General features: G+C 37.5%; 1 protein-coding gene across 1 annotated transcript in view; it reads right to left on the minus strand.

The window, feature by feature from the left end:
• LOC142610200 (polyribonucleotide nucleotidyltransferase 1, chloroplastic) overlaps positions 1-24,812 on the minus strand; it is a 63,539-nt gene that overhangs the window by 33,145 nt on the left and 5,582 nt on the right. The window contains exons 5-7 of the mRNA XM_075781950.1: positions 21,178-21,261; positions 15,973-16,037; positions 15,706-15,862 (exon numbers count right to left, since the gene is read on the minus strand). Of these exons, the coding sequence (XP_075638065.1) occupies positions 15,706-15,862; positions 15,973-16,037; positions 21,178-21,261 (306 nt within the window). The remainder of the gene's footprint in view (positions 1-15,705; positions 15,863-15,972; positions 16,038-21,177; positions 21,262-24,812) is intronic.

Consider the following 24,812-nt stretch of genomic DNA (forward strand, 5'->3'; position numbering starts at 1 on the left):
TTGTTGAGGATTGCTTGGCTGTTGAGGTTTTTAAAAGCCTCATGGTCCATAGGGAGTATAAATTCCTTGTAAGCCAAATAGTCCTCCCAATGTTTTATTGCTTGTACTATGGCATATAATTCCACATCATGGGTGCAATAGTTGAGTTTGGCGAAGTTGAGTTTTTCATTGAAATATGCCACCAGTTTACCCTCTCGACTGAGAACACCCCCTATGCCAACTCCAGAAGCATCACAATCCAATTCAAAGATCTTTTCAAAGTCAAGAGCCTACAATACCGGTGCTACAGTTTCAAGGCCTTAAAACTTTGTTGCTTGGCCTCATCCCATGCAATAATAGACAGCTTAACAGTCAATGAGTGGTGCTGCAATTGTGCTGAACCCTTTAATGAATCTCCTATAAAATGTTGCTAACCCACGGAAACTTCTTACCTCAACCACTAATCATGGAACAGGCCAATCTAGAATGGCATTAACCTTCCCCTCATCAATCACAATTCCATTATTAGTCACCATATACCCAAGAAAACCTACCTTACTGCAAAGATGCATTTCTAGGTATTTGCGTAGAACTTATCCCTTCTTAGTAACTCAAACAAAGATTGCAAATGTTTCCTATGACCATTCAAAGTCTTTCTATATACCAATATATCATCAAAGTAAACTATAACACATACACCAAGCAAAGGTTGCAACATTTGAGTCATTACCCTAATGAAAGTAGCATATGCATTAGTAAGACCAAAGGACATGACAAACCACTCATATAGACCACCATGAGTCTTACAGGAAATCTTCCACTAATCCCCTGGCTTAACCTTAATTGATGATAGCCACTGCTAAGATCTATCTTGGAAAAGATTTTAGAACCAGCTAGGCAGTCAAGCATATCATCTAGCCTAGGCATGGGAAACCTATATTTGATTGTGATCTTGTTAATAGCTCTACTGTCAACACATATCCTCCAACTGCCATCCTTCTCGAGGGTTAAAGGGTTGGACTAGCACATGGACTAATACTTGGCCTAATGCATCCCTTGTCCAATGGTTCTTACATTTTCCTATTTAGTTCATCCTTTTTCGTTGGTGTCATCCTATAGGCAGCCCTATTAGGTAATGCAGAACCTGGAATGAAATCAATGGCATGTTGTTTGTCTCTCATAGGAGGCAATTCAATAGATAATTCCTTAGGGAAGACATCCTCAAATGACTTGATCAATTCCTTAATAGATTGAGGCATTGAAATAGCATCTAACTCTAATGCAGTCAATAGCATGTAAACTAAACTAGTTGCCAGAGTTTCTTGTGCAAATTTCTTGACAACTAGCAAAGAACTAGGCTGCATAGTAGTAGGAGTTTTAAGAATCACATTTTCTTTCATGGACAGTAGGGTGTACTGCTATCCATCCTTGAATTGGCTGTAGGTGTTCTTCCTTCCATCATAATTGGTGTGCCTATCATACTACCAAGGTCATACCAACAAATGGTATGCATCCATCTTCACTACATCACAACAAACTGAATCTTAGAACTTCTTCCTAATTGAAAAGGAGAACATCCATCTCTTGGAGACTCTTATATCATTGCTTGTCTTATTCCATGTCAGTTTATAAGGGTGATTTCAGTCTTTTTTTCTTCTTTTTTTTTTATAAGTAAATATAATTTCATTGATATAAAAAAGAGAGAGTCACCCAAGTATACAGGGAGTATACAAGGGAGAACAAATCAAAGATGAAGCGCAAATTCTGCCACCAATTTTGCAGGTGGTGTGAAAAATGTTACTCCTCAACCAATCCTACTACTCCTCCTGTTTTGGTGTTACCAGGGTCTTCTTCACGATCAAAGCCAAGCGTTCTTCCTCATCTGAGTCCTCTATAACAATTTCTTCATCATACATTGAAAATTATTTATCTTCTTGGTCTTCAGAACCTTCAATCATCAAAGCTTTACCCTTGCCTTGAGCATTATCTTCCCCTTTCTTGCACTTTGTGGCCTTATGCCCAACTTCTCCAGACTTGTAGCACTTAAATGTAACAATTTATGCTACTTTAGAGACTGCTTTGACTGCATCAAAAGTTGAAGGTCGACATGCACTATCAATCTTGAAAAGGTTTTTTTTTTTTGGATAGGTAATAAGAGTATTATTAAACAAACTGTAAAACAAAATAAAGCAAATACAAGGTATTCATGATAGTGAACACAAGGAAATGCAACAAACAAACAAACAGCAACAAATAACAATAAAAAACTTAAAGAGCAATACTAAGAGAAGAAATAAACTCCAAGAGCTTGGAACAGTTCGAGAAGCCCCAACACCTAGACCAATCAAATAAAGTCTTTTGGCAAAGAGCTTGTAATTGAGCCAAGGATTTCTCGGTATTCAAAAGAGCATTGATTTCTTTCCGACCAGACAATCCACATCAAACAGCTAGGAACCATATTTCATATGTCTAAATTAAATTTTCCTAACCAATAGCTCCAACAATCCACCAAGCTCTCCACAGAGCCTGGCATGACCCATTGGGTCCCAAAAATCTGAAACATATAAACCCACAGAGAGTGAGCTACCGGACAATAGAGGAGGAGATGATCCACAATTTCCTCATTCTGATGGCACATACAACACCAATTCACCAAAATGCACCCCCCTAAGCATGAGATTATCCAATGTAAGGATCTGCCCATGAACCGCTGTCCACACAAAAAATGCCACCCTCTTAGGGATCTTAGCTTTCCAAACCCCCTTCCACGAAAAATTGGAGGCGGCTGCACCCCTAATGTTATTATAATAGGACCAAATATCAAACTTGTCATTCCCGTTGAGACACCAATGAGAAGTGTCACTCCCACCACCCCTAGGGATCCGAGCTTGAATGAACTCAAGGAAAGAGAAGGCAACCTCTAATTCCCTTTCATGAAAATCCCTATGAAATCTCAAATTCCAATTTCTATCGATTCCACCCTCCCGGTAGCATAATACATCAAAAATGCAAGCTTTCTTGTCATTAGAACACACATACGACTGAGGATAGAGCCTTTTAAGAGAGTTATCTCCAACCCACTTATCATGCCAAGAAAGAATACGAGTGTCATCACCCACCACTAGGGCCACATGTTTGGAGAAATTCTCCCAACCATCATGAATACTACACCACAGACCACATCCATGGGCCCTTCTACATAGGTTAGTAGTCCATCCCCCTTGACCCTCTCCATATTTAGTTGCAATAACCCTCCTCCAAAGATGAGTGCCTTCCTGTCCAACCCTCCATAACCATTTCCCTAACAAGGCTTTATTAAAATGCACTAACTTCCTGATCCCCAAACCACCCATGGCTATCAGTAAACACACCTTCTCCCAAGCCACCAAAGGATATTTAAAACACTCCTCTAAAGATCCCCAAAAAAAAATTCTTTGAATACACTCCAATCTATCAGCCACAGCTACAGGGATGACAAATAAAGATAGGTAGTACGTAGGAAGGCTAGAAAGAGTACTCTTCAACAGGGTAAGTCTACCCCCTTTTGATAAATAAAGACGCTTCCAACCTGAGAGTTTCTTCTCCATCCTCTCCAATATAGGATTCCACAGAGATGTTGTTTTGTATAGGGTACCCAACGGCATTCTCAAGTATTTCATAGGTAGACTACCCACCCTACACCTAAGAATGGTAGCCAAAGCATCTATATTTCCAACCTCCCCAACCGGAACAATCTCACTCTTCCCCACATTAACTTTCAAACCAGTAAATGCTTGGAAGCAAGTCAAAGCCAACCTAATGGAGAACAGCTGATCTCTAGAACCGTCACAAAACAATATGGTATAATCTGCAAACAGCAAGTGTGAAATGCGTACCCCTATAGAATCAGTTGGCCCCACAAGAAAACCACGAAGCAGACCACAATCCTCAATTTTCTTCAAAATCCTACCTAGAACTTCCATAACTTAAAGGAAAAGAAGAGGGGATAGCAGATCACCTTGTCTCAACCCACGAGAGCTTCTAAAAAAGCCTACTGGATGAGACTATCTAGCACAACCCTCAATCTATTTGTCAACACCTTAGACAGCAGCTTGTAAACACTCCCTACCAAACTAACAGGCCGAAAATCCTTAACATCAATAGCATTATTTTTCTTGGGAATTAGAGATAGAAACATGGCATTTAAAGACCGTTCAAACACTGAATACCTGTGAAAGTGCTCAAAAGCTTGGAACTGCACAAAAGCTTTTCTTGAAATATCAAGGCTCTATTGTAAGCTTTAGAAGCAAACCACAATTGGTGCAAAGAGAAGACATGTTGAACTGGTGGTCGAAGACCACTCAAGAACATTGCAAAACAAGCCACCAATGGCAGGCCCAAATATTTCATGGACAAATATTCCACATTGCATCCCATAATTGCAATGAGATCAATTATATTAGGCACCAATTGGAACCACCTCAAATTTGCTCTAATTAACCCTTAGTCTAGAAAAAACTTCAAACATAATAAAATGCACCTCAAATAACCAATCTGTCCTAAATTACTACCACAAAAAAATAAGAGTATCATTAGCAAACAACAAATGAGAGATTGACAACTGCCATCCCTTCCCCTCACTTCAAACCCCTAAATGAAACCCCCCCCCTAGTTGCCTTCTGCATTAGCTTACTCTCCACTACTTCAAAACAGAGTAAAATGCATCTTAAATAACCAATCTGTTCTAAATTAGTACCACAAAAAATAAGAGTATCATCAGCAAACAACAAATGAGAGATTGACAATTGCCTTCCATCCCTTCCCCTCACTTCAAACCTCTGAATGAAACCCCCCTCAGTTGCCTTTTGCATTAGCTTACTCTCCACTACAAAATAAATAACGGTGGAAAGAGAGAGTTGCCTTGTCTTACACCCCTAGAGCTTCCAAAAAATTCTTCAAGAGAACCATTCACCAAATAAGAGAAATGCACCACGGAGATGCAAAGCTTAATCCACTTTACCCATCAGCTTGGAAAGCCACATCTCTCCAACATATATAATAAAACCCGCAATTAACGTGATCATAAGCCTTCCCAATGTCCAACTTGCACAAAACACCCGAAATACCCGGATTTAACCGACTATCCACCAACTCATTAGCAATAAGTGAAGAGTCTAGAATTTGTCTATCTTGCAAAAAAGCATCTTAATACCTATGTCACTTACAACAAGCTTCACTCTATTAGCCAAGACCTTAGAAATTATCTTATACACACTGCCTACCAAGCTAATTTGATGGAGATCTTTCACCACGGAAGCCCCTGCCTTCTTCAGAATTAGTGAGATAAACATGGCATTGATTTTTTTCCAAAACTACTATGGGAATAAAACTGCTTTAGGTACTTCATCACATCTCCTCTAATCATATTCCAATGAGCATGAAAAAATGCCATGGTAAAACCATCTAGCCCAGAAGCTTTACCACCATTCATTTATTTTACAGTCTAAAATACTTTGTCCTCTATAAAAGGAACCACCAAACCCGCAACCCTCTCCATATCAAGAACATTAAAGTACATCCCATCCAACATTGGTCTCCACAAAACTGACTTAGAGTAAAGAGATTCATAAAAATGAACAATACTTGCACTATTGTCTTCTGGACTTGTGAACGTCGTCCCATCTATGGAGATAGACAATATAAAATTATTTCTACGGTGATAGTTTGCCATTCTATGAAAGAATTTGGTGTTCTGATCTCCCTCCCTTAAACACAGTACCCTTGATTTTTGATGCCAACTAATCTCTCCCATGAGCATCACCTTTTGGAGCTCGCTTCTCTTCTGATCTTGCAACAATTTCTCCTCATAAAACAAACTATTAATTTCTTCTCAAGCATCCAAAGCCTTTATCTCTCCTATCAAAGCTTGCTTACGGACCTCAACATCTCCAAAAACCTCTTTATTCCACGCCTTCAAATATTTGTTTCAAAGCTTGTAATTTTTAACACAACATGATTGGGATACCCTTGAAAATAGTAACCTTGCCACCAATCTTTGACCCTCTCCACAAAACCCTCAGATTGCAGCCACAAATTTTCAAACTTGAAATGGGATTTATCTCTTCCAATACTTTGACTCCCAAGTAAGATACGAAAATGATCGTAAAAGGACGTGACAATAGACCATGAAGTAAATCAAGAAAATGTTCTTCTCAATCCAAGAAGACTAAAAAACAATCTAACCATGACATGGAAAGGATTTCCTGATTATTGGACCAAGTGATACCCATCTGTCAAAGGTAAATCAACTAAACACTGTTCAAATATAGAATCAGAAAATTCCCACAAAGCTACCACTAATCCTCCTCGCTATGAAATCTCACAGCATTGAAGTCCCTCCCAACACACTAAGGTAAGCCCCACCAGCCATTAATACTTATGGCTCATCCCATAGTAACTGACGATCACAATCCTAATTCAAACCATACTCCCCTGAGAATACCCAGTTAAAATTATCTACTACACATCAAAATTTTCATGATAGAGAAATTTCCTCAGATGAATCTAGTCTCTCAGCCACTCTTCAGTCCCAAAGAACCAAAATACCTCCTGAAGCCCTTTCTGCCTCGACAAAATCAAAATCTGCAAACTCATTACCTCAGAAACTTTGAACCACAACTCTGTTTATCACTTCCAATTTTGTTTCTTTAAGACACGCCATATCAACTTTCCACATTCTCAAAAATTGTCTGACCTCCATTCTTCTAATCCTATTGTTCAATCCCCTCTCGTTCCAAGATTTTTTTTTTTAATAAGTAATAAGATTTATTGATATCAAAATAGGGACACCCTAGTACAGAGGAAGTGTATAGGAAACAAATCAAGTACAAAAATTACATAAATCAAGAAATTCAAGAAAAGAAGATAGTGATTGGTTTTGCAAAGCAAATAGCCAATCCACTAAGGTTCTAAAGAAAAAAAACTTTAGATCCGATATGGATCTCTCATTACCTTCAAAACACCTACTATTTCTTTCCCTCCGAAGGCACCACATTATACAATGGGAACAATTATTCATAAATGACCATTCTGATGAAGACCAAACCGACCTTGCCAACAAGTTAGGAGCCTCACAATTGACTTTCGCATAAGATAGCTTACTCCAAATAAACCCAAAACCGTAGACCAAAAATCCAAGGCAACAAGACAATGAAGGAAAAGAAGGTCAATCGATCCACCATTACACTTGCACATAACACCAATCCAATATCCAAACCTTCCTTTTTCTTGAATTGTCAATCATGAAAACATTTCCCTAAAGCAACAGTCTAGACAAAGAAAGCCATCTGAGAGGGTATCTTCTGCTTCCATATGCTTTTCCAAGGGAAACATAAATCATTAGAGCCCACTAGCAGACAATAATAAGCGCTTTTCATGAACCCTTAGTTCTATCTAGTTTCCAACTCATTTTATCCTCCCTAATCCCCCTTATAGAAGTGCCATATATGGTATCCAAGATAAAAGCCTAATATTCATTAGAAACAGTTTTAACCCCCCCCCCCCTTTTTGTCATAATTCACTGATGACATCAAGCACCGTAATTCTCTAAGACCCCTCTGGCTTGTCCTGTGACTTTTCCTAGGCGTTGTCTGCAGTCACCATCTTCCTTCGATAGCCATAAATAGATTAATAGCTTCCTCCTCAAATCTGGCAATTTATCTCCTCACCCATTCGGAAGGATTGCGTGTATCACACCCTAGATTCTTCGAAAACCATACTTAACGGACTCACCTCAGCCATATCACTCTCCTCACCCCATTGGCACAACAGCGCCACAACCAAGATCAAGTCGCTCATCCAAGACAATGGGGCTTCCATGATCCTCGATTTGGATCAAAGGCAACTCTAAATAAACCCGCTTTTTGTACTAAAGCAAGAGATGAGAACTCAAATCAGCACACAATCAGATCACTAGTGACTCTAGTCGAACACTGCTATCTCCTAAATTTTTCTAACAATGAAGAACCACCTTGCCCCATACTTCTGTCAGCAAAATGATGGTCCTCAGTTGACTGTGGGTTTTAAACCCATCCCTCAAAATTGTCGAGTTAAAAGGAGTATGATTTGAGACGGGGATATTTGCCCTCTAGCGTGATTATAGAAATTATTTCATTAGTAAGCAAGGTTTTGAAAATATTTAGAAAAGTAACATCTTGAGCCTTTGAAGCTCAAGTTCAGTGAAGAAACTCAAGCCTTAAAGGCTCAAGTTCTCATGGAGATCTGAGGAGGAGGAGGAGGAAGAAGAACTAAAGATTTAAAGAACCCAACCCATGAAGAATCTGAAGATCTGAAGAACCCAACCCAAAGAATCTAAAGATTTGAAGAACCCAACCCATGGAGGAAGAAGAACTAAACCCACAAAGGAATATCAAAGGAAGAAGAAGAACAGAACAGTTGAATTTTTGCAATAGAATAGGAACTCGAGTATTTAAAGCTCGAGTTCAAGGATGCTAGTTTACTGCGTGGTTTGCAAACATGACAACTAACTAAAATGTTTAAAAAATAAAGCTAAATACCAAAAAAAAAATCGATCTGCAACCCTTAAAACCAAATAAGTCAAGTTCAAAACCGAACCTTGGGCTAAGTCAGGTTCTGGAGAGATAAATTGGGCCTATGTTAAACCCAACAGTTTCACATGTTTAAAAAATGGAGCCCAAACCCTTAAAATAAGCATGGCCTGGCCCGTTCGTTTTTTTTTTTGAACAAAGCCCACCCAAGGCTAAAGCAGCATAATTTTGTTCCCCGTGTGGCTTCCAAGCCTCTTTACCATGCCCACGTTTTGCCCAAGATGTTTACATATAATTAACCATCCTTGGATAATACATGTTATGGGATCTCGGAAAATTTGAATTTGAATTTGAATTTGAGGAAAAATGTAATGGAGAACATTTGGGAATGTTAGTTGAGATTTTTGGTCAGCCTTTATTGTTCCCACACTTGATTGATAACAAATTGAAGACAGTTTCACGACTCACGCGCAGTGGTTCTTGGTGGTTCCCACTGTTGCTCACATACCTACACATCCCTCTCAATGCTAGGAACTCCCACCTTAATCCATTGATCCTTCTTCTGGCTAATACCCAAAGCTTTTTGCCAATAGTATCTCCCTGTGACAAAGATGTCAGATTGTTATTGTCATGAATCCCTTTTCCCAGAAGCTACAGCCACATATGAGGGTGATCCAACCATCCTGTCTTGTGAATATTGTTAGGTAGTTTGTTAGGAATCGATGAGTTTGAAATCGCATTGGTTTTTCGTTTACTTAACTCTTGCAACTTAAAACAAAAACAATGCCAACCACTTTTTTTGGCCCTCTGAAATAAACTTAAACCCAAAACCTTGCCAACCACTTTCTTTTTTTTTTTGGCACTCCCAAATAACCACAGATTGACGACGGCTACCCACCATAATTTTAGTGAGTACTAAAAACTGACCATAAGCTTTGAAATTCCATTGAAGTGTATAGGTTGAATCTCCCTCTTTAAATGCAATGAATTGCTTCTTCGTCTTTTCCATAACAAACTCCTCTATTCCCTTCAATAACCATTTTGACAAAGCCTTTCCCAAGAAAATAGATTGCATGAAATTCCTGCCCCTCTCGTAAATACATAAAGAAAAAAATTTCCTCCCTCTTCTAGCACAAGTGGAAAAAATTTTGAATCAATATAGAACCTCCACTCTTCCCCCCATGACAATAGCCTTACCGGCTCGGAGAGAAGCCTCTTTTGCTCACATTTTCTGGCTGTTCCGAGGAAGCCAGGCCTCTCGTTAAAAAGAACAGAAATGCTATTACAAAAATTTTGGAAGACAAGTGATCAACTATTACAAAAATCACAAGGAAAGATAATACAAAAGTTTTAACAAAGTCTCCACCGTTAAACAAGTATAATCTCTTCCAGCCAGATAATTTTTGTTCCATCTTCTCTAAAATAGGATTCCATACGATGTTGCCTTAAATTGAACCCCCAAAGGCATACCCAAGTAGGTTGTTGGCAAACTACCAATTCAGCGACATAAAATATTTGCTAATGCGTTCAAATTGCCCACCTCACCCATTGGGACCATTTCACTTTTGCCCACATAGACTTTCACGCCCATAACAGCTTCAAACCAAATCAACACCATCCTAATGTACAACAATTGCTCCCTAGATGCATCACAAAATAAAATTGTATCATTAGTAAAAAGAAGATGTGAAATACTAAACCCCTCAGGTGCATCAAGACCCGCTCAAAAACCACATATAAAACCTTGTTTTCTTCAATCATCCCTCTATAATCAGAAGAAATAGAAATGGTGACAAGGGGTACCCTTGCCTAAGCCTTTGAGAACTAATAAAAAATCGACCAAAACTCAGAAATAGACCATAGAAATACAAGCTTGCCTCCACTTATCCCCAAATCCCATTCTCTCCAACAAGTAAAACAAGGTGTCCAAGTTCATATGATAAGCCTTTTCTATATCTAGCATGCAAATGATCAACCTGGAAAACGACCTATCACTCTACTATCTAGGCACTCATTGGCAATAAAAACGGAATCCATAGTCTGCCAGCCTCCAACGAATGCATTCTGTGACACAGAGATAAGTTTATCTAATACAAGTCATAGTCTATTAGCCAACACCTTTGCGAACAACTTACATATACTCCCCCATAAGGCTAATGGGTCAAAAATCCTTAATTTTATGGGTGTACGGGTGTTATTATTCTTAGGTATAAAAGTAAGGAAAGATGCATTAAGTGATTTTTCAAATACACATTGCCTATGAAAGCCTGCACACACACACGCACACGCACAAAAAGGAAGACCATCACATACCCTTCAACCACCCTCAAGCACTTTTGAAAAAATGCCATAGTGAACACATGACCCAGAGCTTTATCACCTCGCACCTCCTTCAGCACCCTAAATGAACTTTGCAAATTCACTCCCTGTCAACCTCATCAAGACAAGCAAAGTCTAGCTTGTCCGCTATAGGATACCAAGTTTCAATCTCCTGAAATAATTTCTTATAAAATTACACCACTTGATCACACAATACCAAATCACCCTCATAAAATACACCATCCATCTTCAGGCCTCTCTCACTTGATTAACACATCTATGGGAATTAGTTAATCTATGAAAAAAGTACGCTGATATCCCCCTCTTTCAACCATAATGCTCATGACTTTTGCTACCAAGAAATTTTCTCCAAAATGGCTAACTGATCAATTTTAGCCTCAGTTCTATGAACTTTTTCCTCGCAGGACAAACCTTGCAACCCTTCTTCCACATCCAACCCAATAATTCAGCCAACAAGCCTTTTTTTTAAAAAAGGCACATCCCCAAATTCCTACTTATTCCACTGCTTCAAATCTTCTTTAATGGCTTTTAATTTGAGAGCAAATACAAAACTAGGAAATGATATCCATTCCACACTGATGGACTTCATACACAAAACCCACCACCTTCAACCACATATTTTCAAATTAAAACATACTTCTCCCTCAAAACATATCTCCTGCTTCCAACAAAAGAGGGCAATGATCCGACACACAAGGAAGAATTCTCTAAACCTAATTGTTGTGAACCAGAAAAATAAAAAGATAACTTAGTCGATTTGGGTTAATTTTCTACTTCATTCATAATTCCTACGTACATAAATACTAGTGAGGAAAAAAACCTCATCACAACTAACTCCTAAAACATAGGAACCAATTCCTATTAAAATATAAATACAAACTAAAATTAGATCCTAATCTAATCTACTTTGCTGGTATACATTTATTCAAATTCAAACTACATCACGATTCAAATTCAAAGTGATCTGCATATTGACTCAAGCCTTCCTTAATTTGGGACATAACGTTCCCTTCCCCTTAAGATGAATCTTGTCCTTAAGATTCCAGGACTTGGAAATTGAAACTTGCTCACACCATATCACTCTTCATCCTCGATTGAAGGAAATTCGACCACGAATTTTGAAGGGTTGAAGGACAAGAATTTTTACATGAATACTTGCACCAATTCTTCAACTACTTTTGTGATTGCAACATAAAAGTCTTTCATCCAACATCATTGAACTCATATGAAAGTACAAACTAAATGGGTAGAATTGAGATAAGCTCATTTGAATTCACAATCTTTTCCACTTTGTCAAACCTTTGATCCTCAATCTCAAATTTTGTAGCAAGTGCACCCTCCAACATATTACTCTGTGGATTGTTGATGACTCTTGTATGACATTACGATTTTCCAAAATTTCATAGGATCCTTGTACTTTGGATTGTTCATTGAGCTCCAAAATGTCCTTGGATTGATTATCTAAGATCTCTAACATTTGATCATATGAATTGTGCATCCTATCTTGCGTCCTTGCTATTCTTTTGGACAAGTCCTTGAGAATCTCTGACACGTGGTTGACATGCTCTAACATTGTTCTTTGTTCTTCAGGATTGAATCTCTTATTCTTATATGAGCTAGACATCATGAACTTTGAGCTTGTGCAAAAACTGATTTTTCGAACAAAAACAAAATGGATGTTGCACGTGGAAACTTGTGTGAGAGATTTTTTTTCTTTTTCTGGCAAGTGGGCTGGGCCAGGTATCGTGTTGGGTTCAACTAGGTCTGTAAAGGCAGGGATATAAAATGGGCTAGGTCAGGTGCTTGACAGTTTTCAATAATTGGTGTCCGTTTAAGAATTTTTGGGTTGTTGGCTTGATGAAGATGACTTAAGTGGAAAGTGGAAAAACGGTGATTTTTCTTTTTTTGTGTGTTGATGATATTACCAGCGGGATGCGGGTTTCTGTGCTCACAAGAGTGGGTTTGATTTTTTTTTTTTTTTTCCTGGTGGAGATGCAGATCGAAATGCTTTGATACCAAATGTTGTGAATTAGAAAAATAAAAAGATAACTTAGTGGGTTCAAGGTGACTAGCCTCCTGAATTTGAGAAGGAGAATAGACTTTTTGGGTTAATTTTCAGCTTATTTCATTCATAATTCCAACGTACATAAACACAAGAGAGGAAATAAACCTCATCACAACTAACGCCAGAAACATAAGATCCAACTCCTAATTAAATTTAAATACAAATTGAAATTAAATCCTAATCTAATCTACTTTGCTGCGATATATATATTCAAATTCAAACGACATCATGATTATTCAAATTCAAAGTGATATGGATACTGAGCCCTTTAATTTGGGACATAACACACACCCATAAAATGTTCCTCCCAATCCACTAATACCAAATCCCTATCAATCCTAGACATAGATGACATATTAGAATTTTTTTTTTATAGGTAATAAAAGTTTTATTGATAAGAAAAGTACAATGTGTTTACAATAGTAAACTCATTGCACTTGAAACGAATACAAACAAATCAAAGGGAAAAGCTAACAGAAATAAGGAAATCAAACATGGTAATACAATGCATAAAGCCCCAAATATAAGTCCACTCAAACAAAGTCCTAGCTAGCAAAGACTTCAATAGATCAACAAGTCTTTCAATGTCCTCAAATGTTTGGGCATTTTTTTCCTTCCAAATTAACCACATAAGATATGCCAGTACCATATTCCAAACATTTGAAGAATAAGCCCCAAACCAATTCCTCCATGCAAAAATGAGAGAGACAACTGTATTTAGCATCACCCATTGAAACCAAACATAAGAAAGACTTCAACAGTAGGTTAACCAAATTATTGTTCCCAATGAAGTCCAAGAAATCAAACACAGCTGAACTAAAAGAAATACACCCAAGCCTCATTTATGAATATCTGATTATATTGAAGTAAAAAAAATCAGACTCTGAGCCAAACCCCACCGCAATCTCACACTATTAAGCTCCTCCTAGGCTATCCTTAGTCGAGTCATATACCTAGTGTGTACCCATTTGAACCCATCTTCCACCCTTAAATAATAGACACAAAAACCTACTAGCAAAAAAAAAATTCTCAAACACACTTTTATCCCAAACCAGTGGTGAGCCCCATGCTGTGTCAATTGCATCCAGCACAACCCAATCAACAAAGGGACTTCCACATAAACTTCTATCCAAGGTAGAGTTAATACTATCAATTTTGGTCTCCTGAAAGCACACAATATCACATTTCCAATCCTTGAGAAAATTCTTCACAATATCCCTTTTATGGGGATTGTTCAACCCCCTGACATTCAAGACAACAGTTTCAAATTAATGGATAAAACTGAACCACCCCCACCCCATTCGTTGCCTCTCTACCTCTGATGCTTCTACCCAAAGGCCCATTATAATTAATAGAGGAAATAAAACCTTTTAGCTCCCTAATACCCTTCTGAACTGAATTTAGCTCCCAACAATTGCTTGTATAGCCATTTTGAAACATCATTTACAGATTGCAAGAGAATAATCCATGAATTTGAAACTCGTGCAAAAAATGGCAAGAGAATTGACCACAATTCTCCAACAACATGAAATATCAAGGAATTATCGAACCCAAGTGACAGAATTATATAGGCCAAACCAAAGTTACCCCTGAACACCCCTACCTCTCTCTAATTCCTCTCTTGAGTCAACCCTACTCCTCTTCCTTTACATCCAAGCTATGTATATTTGGTAGCATCCTTTCCTTGGCCTCTTTTTATACATCAATAAATAGCCATCAAACTCCATGAAGATCTAACCTTTTCTGCACCAAGCCATCCTTAAAATCCTTTCAACATCAAATCTCATTAAAGGATATATCAAGAACCCATTTAGAAGTGTAATCTAGTGATAAATTTTTGCAAGATTCTACATCTGAATTATTACCAGAGCCCACTAATCCCTCCATCCTACGTCCCATTTAATATAATTGATTACTAGTAATATCCTTTCACTGTTAGGTTAGAAATGTGTTTCCTTTCCTTTTATGATGTATATGGGAGTCCTATTAAAATGCCTCAAATTGCAGTATTGTAAGCAGTTGATTATGGATTTATTAAATTTGGGTTACAAGTTTTCTTCCAATGCTTTGTGCTGATTCCAGGTAAGCCCATGTACTGATTCCTAGGTTCCTATCATGCTTGATGTTGATTCCAAGCAGTCCTACGTGTTGCTGCCTAGGTCCTGTTTTTCTATTTTCATCACTTGATGCTAATCCAAGCAAACACCAGATGCTTACTCCTAGGTCCCATCCCTTTTGTAATATCATTCTTTTGTTTCTCATACACAAGTCACCCTTTTAAAGTTTATTGCGCAGCATCAAACTTGGTATCGGAGCTCGTTCGTTGTTCAACAACAGGTTCTGTTCCTTCTTCCGATGTAGTACGCGCAAGAAGATTTATAGCATTTCGATCTTGTGATGATTAAATATACTTCTTAAGGAAATGAAAGTTGGTAAAGAGGCCTATATCTTTTTAATGGTAAGTTATAATAGCACTCAATTGGTTTTGATCCCACAACCTCACCCTCCACTCATTCTTGTGAGAGGAGAAAGTGCCATTTGAGTCAATGACATAAGGATTGGCAATAGTGCTTACAAAGGTACTCCAGTTGTAACGAATAAAGATCAGTTTCCAAGTTTCCTAAAAATAGAAATCTAGTCAATGACATAAGAATGGGTGAAGGGTAATGTCATAAGTTCAAAACCCACCAGATGTGTGTATAACTTACCAGTCAATCTATCAAAACAAAAGAAAAATTAAACATTAAAAAAAAAAAAAAAGAGTAAAGAGTTTACCTCTATCATCAATATTGCATTATCTGTACCAGCTAATAACAAGTCCAGCTCAGATTCTTCCATCTCCTTTGATGTGGGATTCACAATATACTTATCGCCAACAAGACCAATTCGAACTCCTGCAACTGCTTTTGAGTTGGGCACTTCTGAAAGAGCTCTGTAATTTTTAAATGATTAGGATTAAAGAAACATAGATGTCTTAAATGTAATAACATGCTGTAAATCCTCATAGGAATGGGGGAGCAAATGAAAACTTATTGGGCTTACAATGCTATCCCAGCTGCTGTGACTGCCAAAGAATCAGGGGAATGCAAACCATCATAACTCAAAACCTGTAAGCATAATGTGAATGTGGAATTTCTTGGCAAGATAAAATATAAAGTTAGCAAGAGAAAAGCATTGTCATGTTTGGTGTGTTTCATATAAAAAAGCAAGTACTGACAAAAGAGCATAATTATCTACTAACAATACATAGAACAGGTAGCCAGTAATGTTTTTTTTTTTTTGATAAGTAACGATAAAAATATATTAGAGAAGAACACAGTAATGTTTAAAAAACACAAAAAATAAAAATAAAAGAAGAAGAAGAAGAGAGAGAGAGGCCCGACCTAAGGAGCACAGACACAGCAAAAGCCCCTATGTGAATGTGTTGGACTAAGACACGGCTGCATGCGTGTCTGCAAATTATCTGGCAAATATATACATAATTTGGACACAATCAAGACATGGCACAGACACATGACCTAAAAAAATTTGAAAAGGAAAAAGATAGATGTTTGATAACCTTGCACAATCAAAGCACTTTGCTCCACACAGTGATGGGCTTCCCACTCTCTAGACATACTCTCTCCCTCTAGATATACTCTCGCACCCAATCTGCACTACAACCACTCAGATCTGCACTCGTTAGCCCTCCGTCAAGTTCATCAGCCTCTATCTACCTGTCTGTCTCTCTCTCTCTCTCAATATTCGTTGAAGAGGCTGCATGAAGTGGGAAGAACTCTTAGGACTGTCCATGTTGGGCATCCAGGACTCAATGAAGGCAGAATTGATAATGAGCAAAGTTCGGAGGTCTTTGGAGAAGGTTCTCAGCTCCTGCCCTCAGGGTCAGGGGTTGAGCCAAGAGTGTGAAGCTTGCATAAACATAGTAGCCACTTCTTTATGAGGCTTCCAAGCATTGGTCCTTTTTTTTGTGTTACTTTAAAGTTGGAAATGTGGGATCTAATATGTCAGGGTAAGTGGCCATTTATGGTTTAATATGGTCGTCTTCAACACTCTCTCTCTCTCTCTCTCTCTCTCTCTCTCTCTCTCTCTACCCTTTTCGTTTCATCTTCTATCCTTTTTTATTATTTTTGCATTTAACAAAAACCTATTTTTAATACTCTTATTCTTGTAGTAGTCAGTGTTTTTATTTTTTTTATTTACTATTAAATTTATTATTATTATTATTATTATTATTATTGATTGGTAAGTTACACATGCACCCAATGGGTCTTAAACGCACGACCTCACCCTCCATCCTATTATTATGCAAGGAGGAAGTACCAGTTGAGCTATAGCTCATTGGTTTATCTTTTATGGTTACTTATTCTGTTGTTTTCTGTTATTACGTTGTTACTGTTCTTAATATTTATTCTGTTTTTATTCTCACAAAAACCATTTACATTTTACTATAATTCTACCTATTCACAATGTGCCATTGTGATTCTAAATGACAGAAATAGTACTTGGGTCTCTCTCACTCTGGATAGTGATGGAGGCCTAGCTACCACAAATTAGCTAGAAACTTGCTTTGTGACAACTCAAGAGATCGGCATGGGGGGAATTTGTAATTTTTTCATTGAATCTAAAGCTAATCCCATTGGTGTTAGAGGAGAGTAGAAATTTTTTTGCGTTATGTATAATTGAATATGGTAAGCATTTCATGAGATCAATGCTTATGGGCAAGAAAGCAGCACAAATAATTGAATGTGGTAAGCATTTCATGAGATCAAGGCTTATGGGCAAGAAAGCTGCACAGTGGTTGATGAATAAAATTAAGAAAAGTGTCGTTGAAGATAGTGCAAAACAGTTTTTCACCTTTCAGGATGGTGACATAGCTTACAAATGTCAATGGTCTTCAAATGCCTTTGACCAATATTTGACAATGACTGAGCTCATAGTTGGTGGGTGAAGAAAGGCTATTATCATACCTGAAGGAAAATTAAAGAGGAGCAAGAGGGGGTTTGGACTTGAATTAATAAAACTGTTGGAAACCTCCAATTATGCTTTGGTGGCTCCAGGTCATGGAAACACCTCAGTACAGAACAGCAAGAGGCACTCAGTGGTACAGTCAGATCAGTCTTTCATGGAAGTGGTTAGAGGGGAAAAGAAACAAGAGGAGGTGGTGCAAATAAGGCAAGCTCTTGTCAATGGCAAGGGGAAAAGTGAAGCAGAGGAAACAGTGGTTCTGCCCACTGATTTGAAGAACCAACGTCAATCTCAAATAAATAAGATAGCATCAATGGGAAAGACTGGTGATAAACCACTCCCAATAGCCGTGGGAGCTGGGGTTGGAGGAGTCCAGTCGAATATGGCAATTGTTAATGAGGGGGCAAAAATGTCGGGTGTTATAAATAAACAATTTCCATTATGTTTTTCAAACTCAAACGACAGTGGGAAAAGGAGAGATTTGAAGAGTTCACATTCGTTAAGGAGAGGTTTAATTGTGGAGGTAATTGAAAGAAAATAATGCACAATTTCCAGTCTTGGGTCAATGTGGGCCTAGTCAAGTTATGGGCTTGGGTAAAGAAGCCATGTGTGTGGACCCAAAACTTGATGTACCAGGGGGTCAGCCTATACCCACTAATAAAGGGTGCATGAGCTCAATTTTTTCAAGCCCAAGCTCTTATGAGTTAGGCAAAACATCCAAGGCCAATGAAGAAAGTAGAAATCTGCAGCTTATGGAGGGTATTCAAGAGAAAAGAGAGATCTCAGTCATATCTGAGCCTTCACCTTGATCGGTCGCTTCTTAGTTTCAAATGAAAGTAGGGTGTTTGAGCTAGTGTCAGATGTTGATAGGCGGTTTTTGGTAGCTGTTTGTTTGACGATAGTAGTTCCACTAGAAATGTTTTGGGTCAAGGAGATCCACTATCTCCTATGCTATTTTTTATCATGATGGAGGTCTTTAGCAGGAAGGGGCTGGTTTAATTAGCGGCTTTAAGGCTAACGGTAGGTGGGATGATGGAGTTGGTGTTTCTCATCTTTTTTTTGTCGATGATACAATCTTGTTTTGTGATGCAAATGTGGAGCAAATTCTTCATATACAGATGCTGCTTCTATGTTTTCAAGTTGTCACTAGCTTGAAGGTTAATGTCCGCAAGAGCGAAATAGTCCAAATTGGGGCGGTAGATAAAGTGCATGTTTTGGCAAGGATTTTGGGGTGTAGGGTTAGGAATCTACGCATGTCTTATCTTGGCATGCCTTTGGTGGCCTCTCATAATTCTTCTTCTATTTGAAATCCTATGTTAGAGAAATTTAGGTTGGAAGTAGTTATATTTGTTTTTTTTTTTTTTTTGATAAGTAAGATGTTTATTGATATAAAAAAGGAAACACCCTAGTACACAGGGAGCGTACAAGGATTAAACAATCAAGAACAAAAATTACAAAAATCTAAAAAATCAAGAAAAGATAAAAATGATTGGTTCCGCAAAGCAGTCAACCAATCTATTAAGGTTCTAAAGAAAAATAGCTTCAAGGCTGAGATTGATCTCTCCTTATCTTCAAAGTACCTGCTATTTCTCTCTCTCCAAAGACACCACAATAGGCAATGTGGAACAAAGATCCATATATACCCATTTCGATGACAACCAAATCTGCCTTGCCAACATGCTAATAACCCCACTACAGATTGCGGCATCACCCAGCTAACTCCAAACAATCCAAACACCATTATCAAGTTGTATTTGTCCAAAGGTGGTAGACTGACTTTGATTAAGAGTGTATTATCAAGTCTTCCTAGTTACTTCCTATCACCTTTTACCGTTCCTACTAGTGTGGCCAATAAGATTGAAAAACTGCAAAGGAACTTTCTCTAGGACGGTATGAGGGGTGAATCTAAGCGACATTTGGTAGGATGGGATAAAGTGTGTTCCTATGGCTAATGGTGGTTTGAGGATACGGAAACTGACTACCTTAATAAAGTGTTATTAGGAAAATGGCTATGGCGCTTTGGAGTTGAGGAGAATCGACTTTGGCAAATGGTGATAGCTATGAAATTTGGGGAAGAGTAAAGGGATGTATTTCTAAGTTAGGAAGGGGTGTTCATGGTTGTGGTTTGTGGAGGGACATTCGTAAGGGTTGGGAGGATTTTAGACAACATTACCGGTTTGAGATTAGGGCAGGGAATAGAGTGAAATTCTAACATGATTGTTCATGTGGGGATCAACCTCTTCAAATGACGTTTCCAATTTTGTATGAGATAGCCATTAATAAAGAAGAAGCTTATGTTGCTTTATCCTTGTCTAGGCAAAGGGAATGGGAAAGGTGGCCTTGGGATGTGAGGTTCACCCGAGATTTGAATGATTGGAAAGTGGGTTCTATGGTGGATTTTCTTCATTTTTTGGAAAATAATACCCCTTTAACTAATAATGGGGATCGATTGAGATGGACTAAGAAGAAGAATGGAAACTTTGACATTCGATTGCGCTATAATGCTCTACAAGCTCTGTCACTTCTCCTTGGAAAGGTATTTGGGGAGTGAAGGCCCCTAGGCAAGTTTCTTTTTTTGTATGGATAGCTTAGAATAAGATACTCACTGGTGATAATATGAAGAATAAAGGGTTTGATTTTATTGATTGGTGTTTCATGTGTCATTGTTGTAGGGAGACTGTGGATCATTTGCTGATTCATTGTAAGAAGGCTCAACAGTTATGGCATTTCGTCTTCCGATCTTTTGAGGTTTCTTAGGTCCTACCAAAAACAGTACCATTGTGATTGTCATGGTGCATATGGAGGGAATGTAATTGTCATATTTTTGAGAATGTGGATAGTTTTGATGATCAGTTACTTGCTTCTTTTAGTGGTTATTGGTTTGATTGTTCTCAGGCTTATAGACTCACATCTTGTGACTCCATCCCTTTATTTGTTAGCTCTCTTCTTTTTTGTAATTAGTCTTCTGTTTTTTCTTTCCTTGCTTTGTACTTTTTTACTACTTGGTGCTTTCTTGGCATATTGCAGTGTCTTATAAACTTTTTCTTACCTATCAAAAAAAAAAAAAAAAAAAAAACCACTGGTTGTGTAAACTTACAAATAAAAGAAAATATCAGAGATCCCAATTTCAAAGCAAGCAGCTATTAGTCACTCCATTGTTTCAAAGGCCACAAAACACAAGCATCCAATTTCCAAATGATGCAAACTGAAACAATATATAAAGACAACCAAAGACTAGATAAAAGAAAGGCATTCCTCAGGAGGAATAACCAAGGATTTTACCCAAGATAGTATCTGAGTCTCATGGTTAAAGCCTTTAAGTATTGTTGGGCGCAAAGGCCTATCAATCAATCTACAAATAAGAACCTGCACACAACAGAAAGTAGGACTTAACTAACACAACAACTTCATCGATAAAATGGAATAAATTTTATTGCAAAGAATCAAATGCTAAACAATTTTATGCTACATTATGCTTTAACAGTTGAAATAGTTCTTCAATTCTTATTACCATCCTAGGTTGGAAGTAAGGAAATAGGATTAACAAGAGATGCCATTCAAATTCAAAGCACCAAGTGAATTAAAAGCCCAGGGGGGAAAGAGAATTAAAGAAACAAAGAAGGTTAAGCAGATGAAAATGCAACAGCAGAAGCCCACTCCAACAGCAAAAGGAAATACATATCCAACCCATTAACTATTCAACCTAGTCCTAAAACATGGAAGAAGAACCACAAAGATTTCATTCTTTGTATTTGTGAAACCACCATATGACACAAGAAAAAAGAGTTACTGCTCTCACCATGCTTGCTTAGGGAAGTCGACTATTTTAATTAAAAAGCAAGACCATGTTAGAATCAACAAATTATGCTCATCTCTGATCCAATCGATTGCGTTTCAGCCAACTAAATCAAAAGCAATGGTAAAAGATTAAAAAGAGGAAAAATATCAACAATCATTTTCATGAATTTAAATAATAACAAGCTTGACGCAGCACAAAGTTTGCAAAGGGAATGTGTGCAGGAATTTAGAATCTGAATTCTGAACCCTAGGTTTCAGAACCTAAAGTTGCCTAGAATCAGCACCAAGTAACTGGAAAATATTTAACAAAATTTCATTCATCAAATCAAACATACTCCAAAATATTCTCTAGAGCCTTTAAGTAGGTATCCAAAGATGAATCAAATAAGGGAAAAAAATCATAATAAATTATATCAGATATGGAAATAAGCTCGCAATCAATTATATATTTAATAACAAAAAAAATAATATCAAAATAAAAATATTAATAATTCCTTGCTCAAGACTAAAATATTGATTGCACATGTCATGTGTGATACCCCAAATTACGTGGATTGAATTATATAGATGTGTGTTGTACATTGTGTGCTAAGCCAGACATCGAGTTTTCATTGGGTCAAACTAAGCTATATAAGGGGCGTGCATGGATTAGGTTGGGTCGAGTTGAGGGATTTTTTCAATCCTACCCACCATGGTTTGGTTGAACAAAATCCAACCCAACCCAACTCATCATAGGGGTCCAATCCAACCCACCTAGTTCGGGTTGGACCCAGGAGTTGGACAATTTTCTTTTTAATTGAGCATAAGTATAGCACCAACACAAATAAAAACAAATTTATAAACTAATAAACATGAGTATAGCACTAATCCAACACAAACTATTTTATTAGCGTTTCAAAGTTTAAACCAATACAAATAACAACAAATTTATATTGGTAGTGCATCAAACTAACACAAATAATCAAACCAAATGACATTTCGTGTCCGTTTGGGAATAGCCTTTTTAATTTTTTGCTGAGTGTTCTAAAATATACTTATATTTTGAAAAAAATGAGAAAAAATAAGAAAATTTGAATTTTAAAAAGCTGTACATAAAGCTAAAAACTAAGCTTATAAGCTCTAGCCAAACAAACACTTCATTTACTTAGTAAGATATCAAATACTTCTATCTCAACTCAAGGGAGAAACAAAATAAACATGAAAGGGTCTTTTTATTATGTGATTCAGGGTGATACTAATTCCCCATTTCCATGAAATGGTATTTGTACTATTAAATTTCCTAAAAGGGTTGCTTTCTTTATGTGGATACGAGCTTTAGGTAGCTTTAGGTAGGATCCTCACGTTGGATAATCTTATAAGGAGGGGATTGCCATTAGTATATTAGTCTTGTATGTGTCTAAGGGGGAGTCATTGGATCATATTTTACTTCATTGTGACGTTGTCCATGCTCTGTGAGGGGTTGTGTTTCATATATTTGGGATTCCTTGGGTCATGCCAAAGTTTGTTGCAAGTTTATTGTTTTGCTGGAGGAATTGGTTTAGGAAGCATGGCTCAGTTATTTGGAAATTGGAATATGGTACCAAGTTGTTTGATGTGAAATGTTTGGAAGGAGTGGAATCATCACCTTTTTGAGGAAACCAAAAACTCCTTAGATCAATTAAAATCTATGTTTCAATGCACTCTTTTGATTGGTCAATGTGGTGGGGCTTTTCCAATTGTTCATCCGTCCTTGAGTTCCTAGATTCTCTTAGATATGCTATATAATATTTTTGTATTATCTTTTGTTTCTTTGTGTTCACCATCGTGAACTCAAAGTTTATATTTTCTCTTATTAGTAAAATTGCATAAGTTACCTATCAAAAAAGGAAAGACTGGGCTTATTATGACATATTTGCTCCAGCTTGAGGAGGAGTGTTTTGTGAACCGGAAGAATAAAAAGATAACAGTTGATTCAAGGTGACTAGTCTCTCGTTGATGCATTCAACATGCATAAATAGCCAAAGATAAGATAACTTTATCAACAAATTCTAAAACATAGAAACCTAAAACATAGGAATTAATTTGAATACAAATAAATAACAATATTAATCTATCTAGGAAGCCTTATTTTATCACTGAACTAAATTTAAATTATTTATCCAACACCCAAGTCATAACATTCCATTCTCCTTCAAGATGAATCTTGTCTTCAAGATTCTGAAATGTGAAAATCAATACTTTCATACTCCACATCCTTCTTCCCCAATTGGAGAAAACTCAACTTTGAATTTCAAAGTGTTGAAGGATAAGAATTTGGATATTTGATACTTGCACCAATTCTTCAACCACTTTTGTGAGCACCGAAAACATAAACGCATTGCTTCCCACATCCTTGGACTCATCAAGAATGACAAAATCAATGTGTGGGGTTGAGGTAGACTTATTCAAAATCACAAGAAGATCCCTTTGATCTATATTTTCTACTTCGTTGATCCTTTGATCTTCAAATGCAATTTTTGTAACAAGTGCACCCTCCAACGTATTACTCTCTTGGATTGTCAGTGGTTCTTTGATCACTGACACTTGAATTGTCGGTTTTGATCCTTGAAAAGGCTGGACAAGAGTTTCAACTGATTTTTCCATAGGAGCCTTCACTAGCTCTTCATTGATTGGTATTCAAAACCGATCTTGTAGGACACATATGAACTCCACCTAATTGGTGCATAATCTCATTGCCTCCAAGGTTTGAAACCATTCCCGTGAATCTTCTTCCATGTAATAAGAGGCAATGAAAACCTTCTAATGTGGCGGGGTGTTGTCAAAAGCGAAAAATTTGTAGACCTTAAAAAGCCACAAAAAAGGGTCTCCACCTTTGAATTTAGGTATCTCCATGAATTTCCTTAGAGTTGCACCACTGGGACGCACAGGTACAACAATCTGGTCACCACACCCGTGTCGGATGCTTGGGAGAAGCAGTGTGCGGCCTAGACGCAGCTACACACGCATCCCAAACAATATTTGTTTTTTAAAATCCAGTTGCTCATCGCACTCGCTTTGTTCTTCACTCATTCTCAGCCCACTACTTCTTCCTCTTTTTCTCCTTCTTCTTCTTCCTTTTTTTTTCTTCCTTCTTCTCTGTT

Source organism: Castanea sativa, chromosome 9 (assembly GCF_040712315.1).
Source record: "Castanea sativa cultivar Marrone di Chiusa Pesio chromosome 9, ASM4071231v1".
Lineage (NCBI taxonomy): Eukaryota > Viridiplantae > Streptophyta > Magnoliopsida > Fagales > Fagaceae > Castanea > Castanea sativa.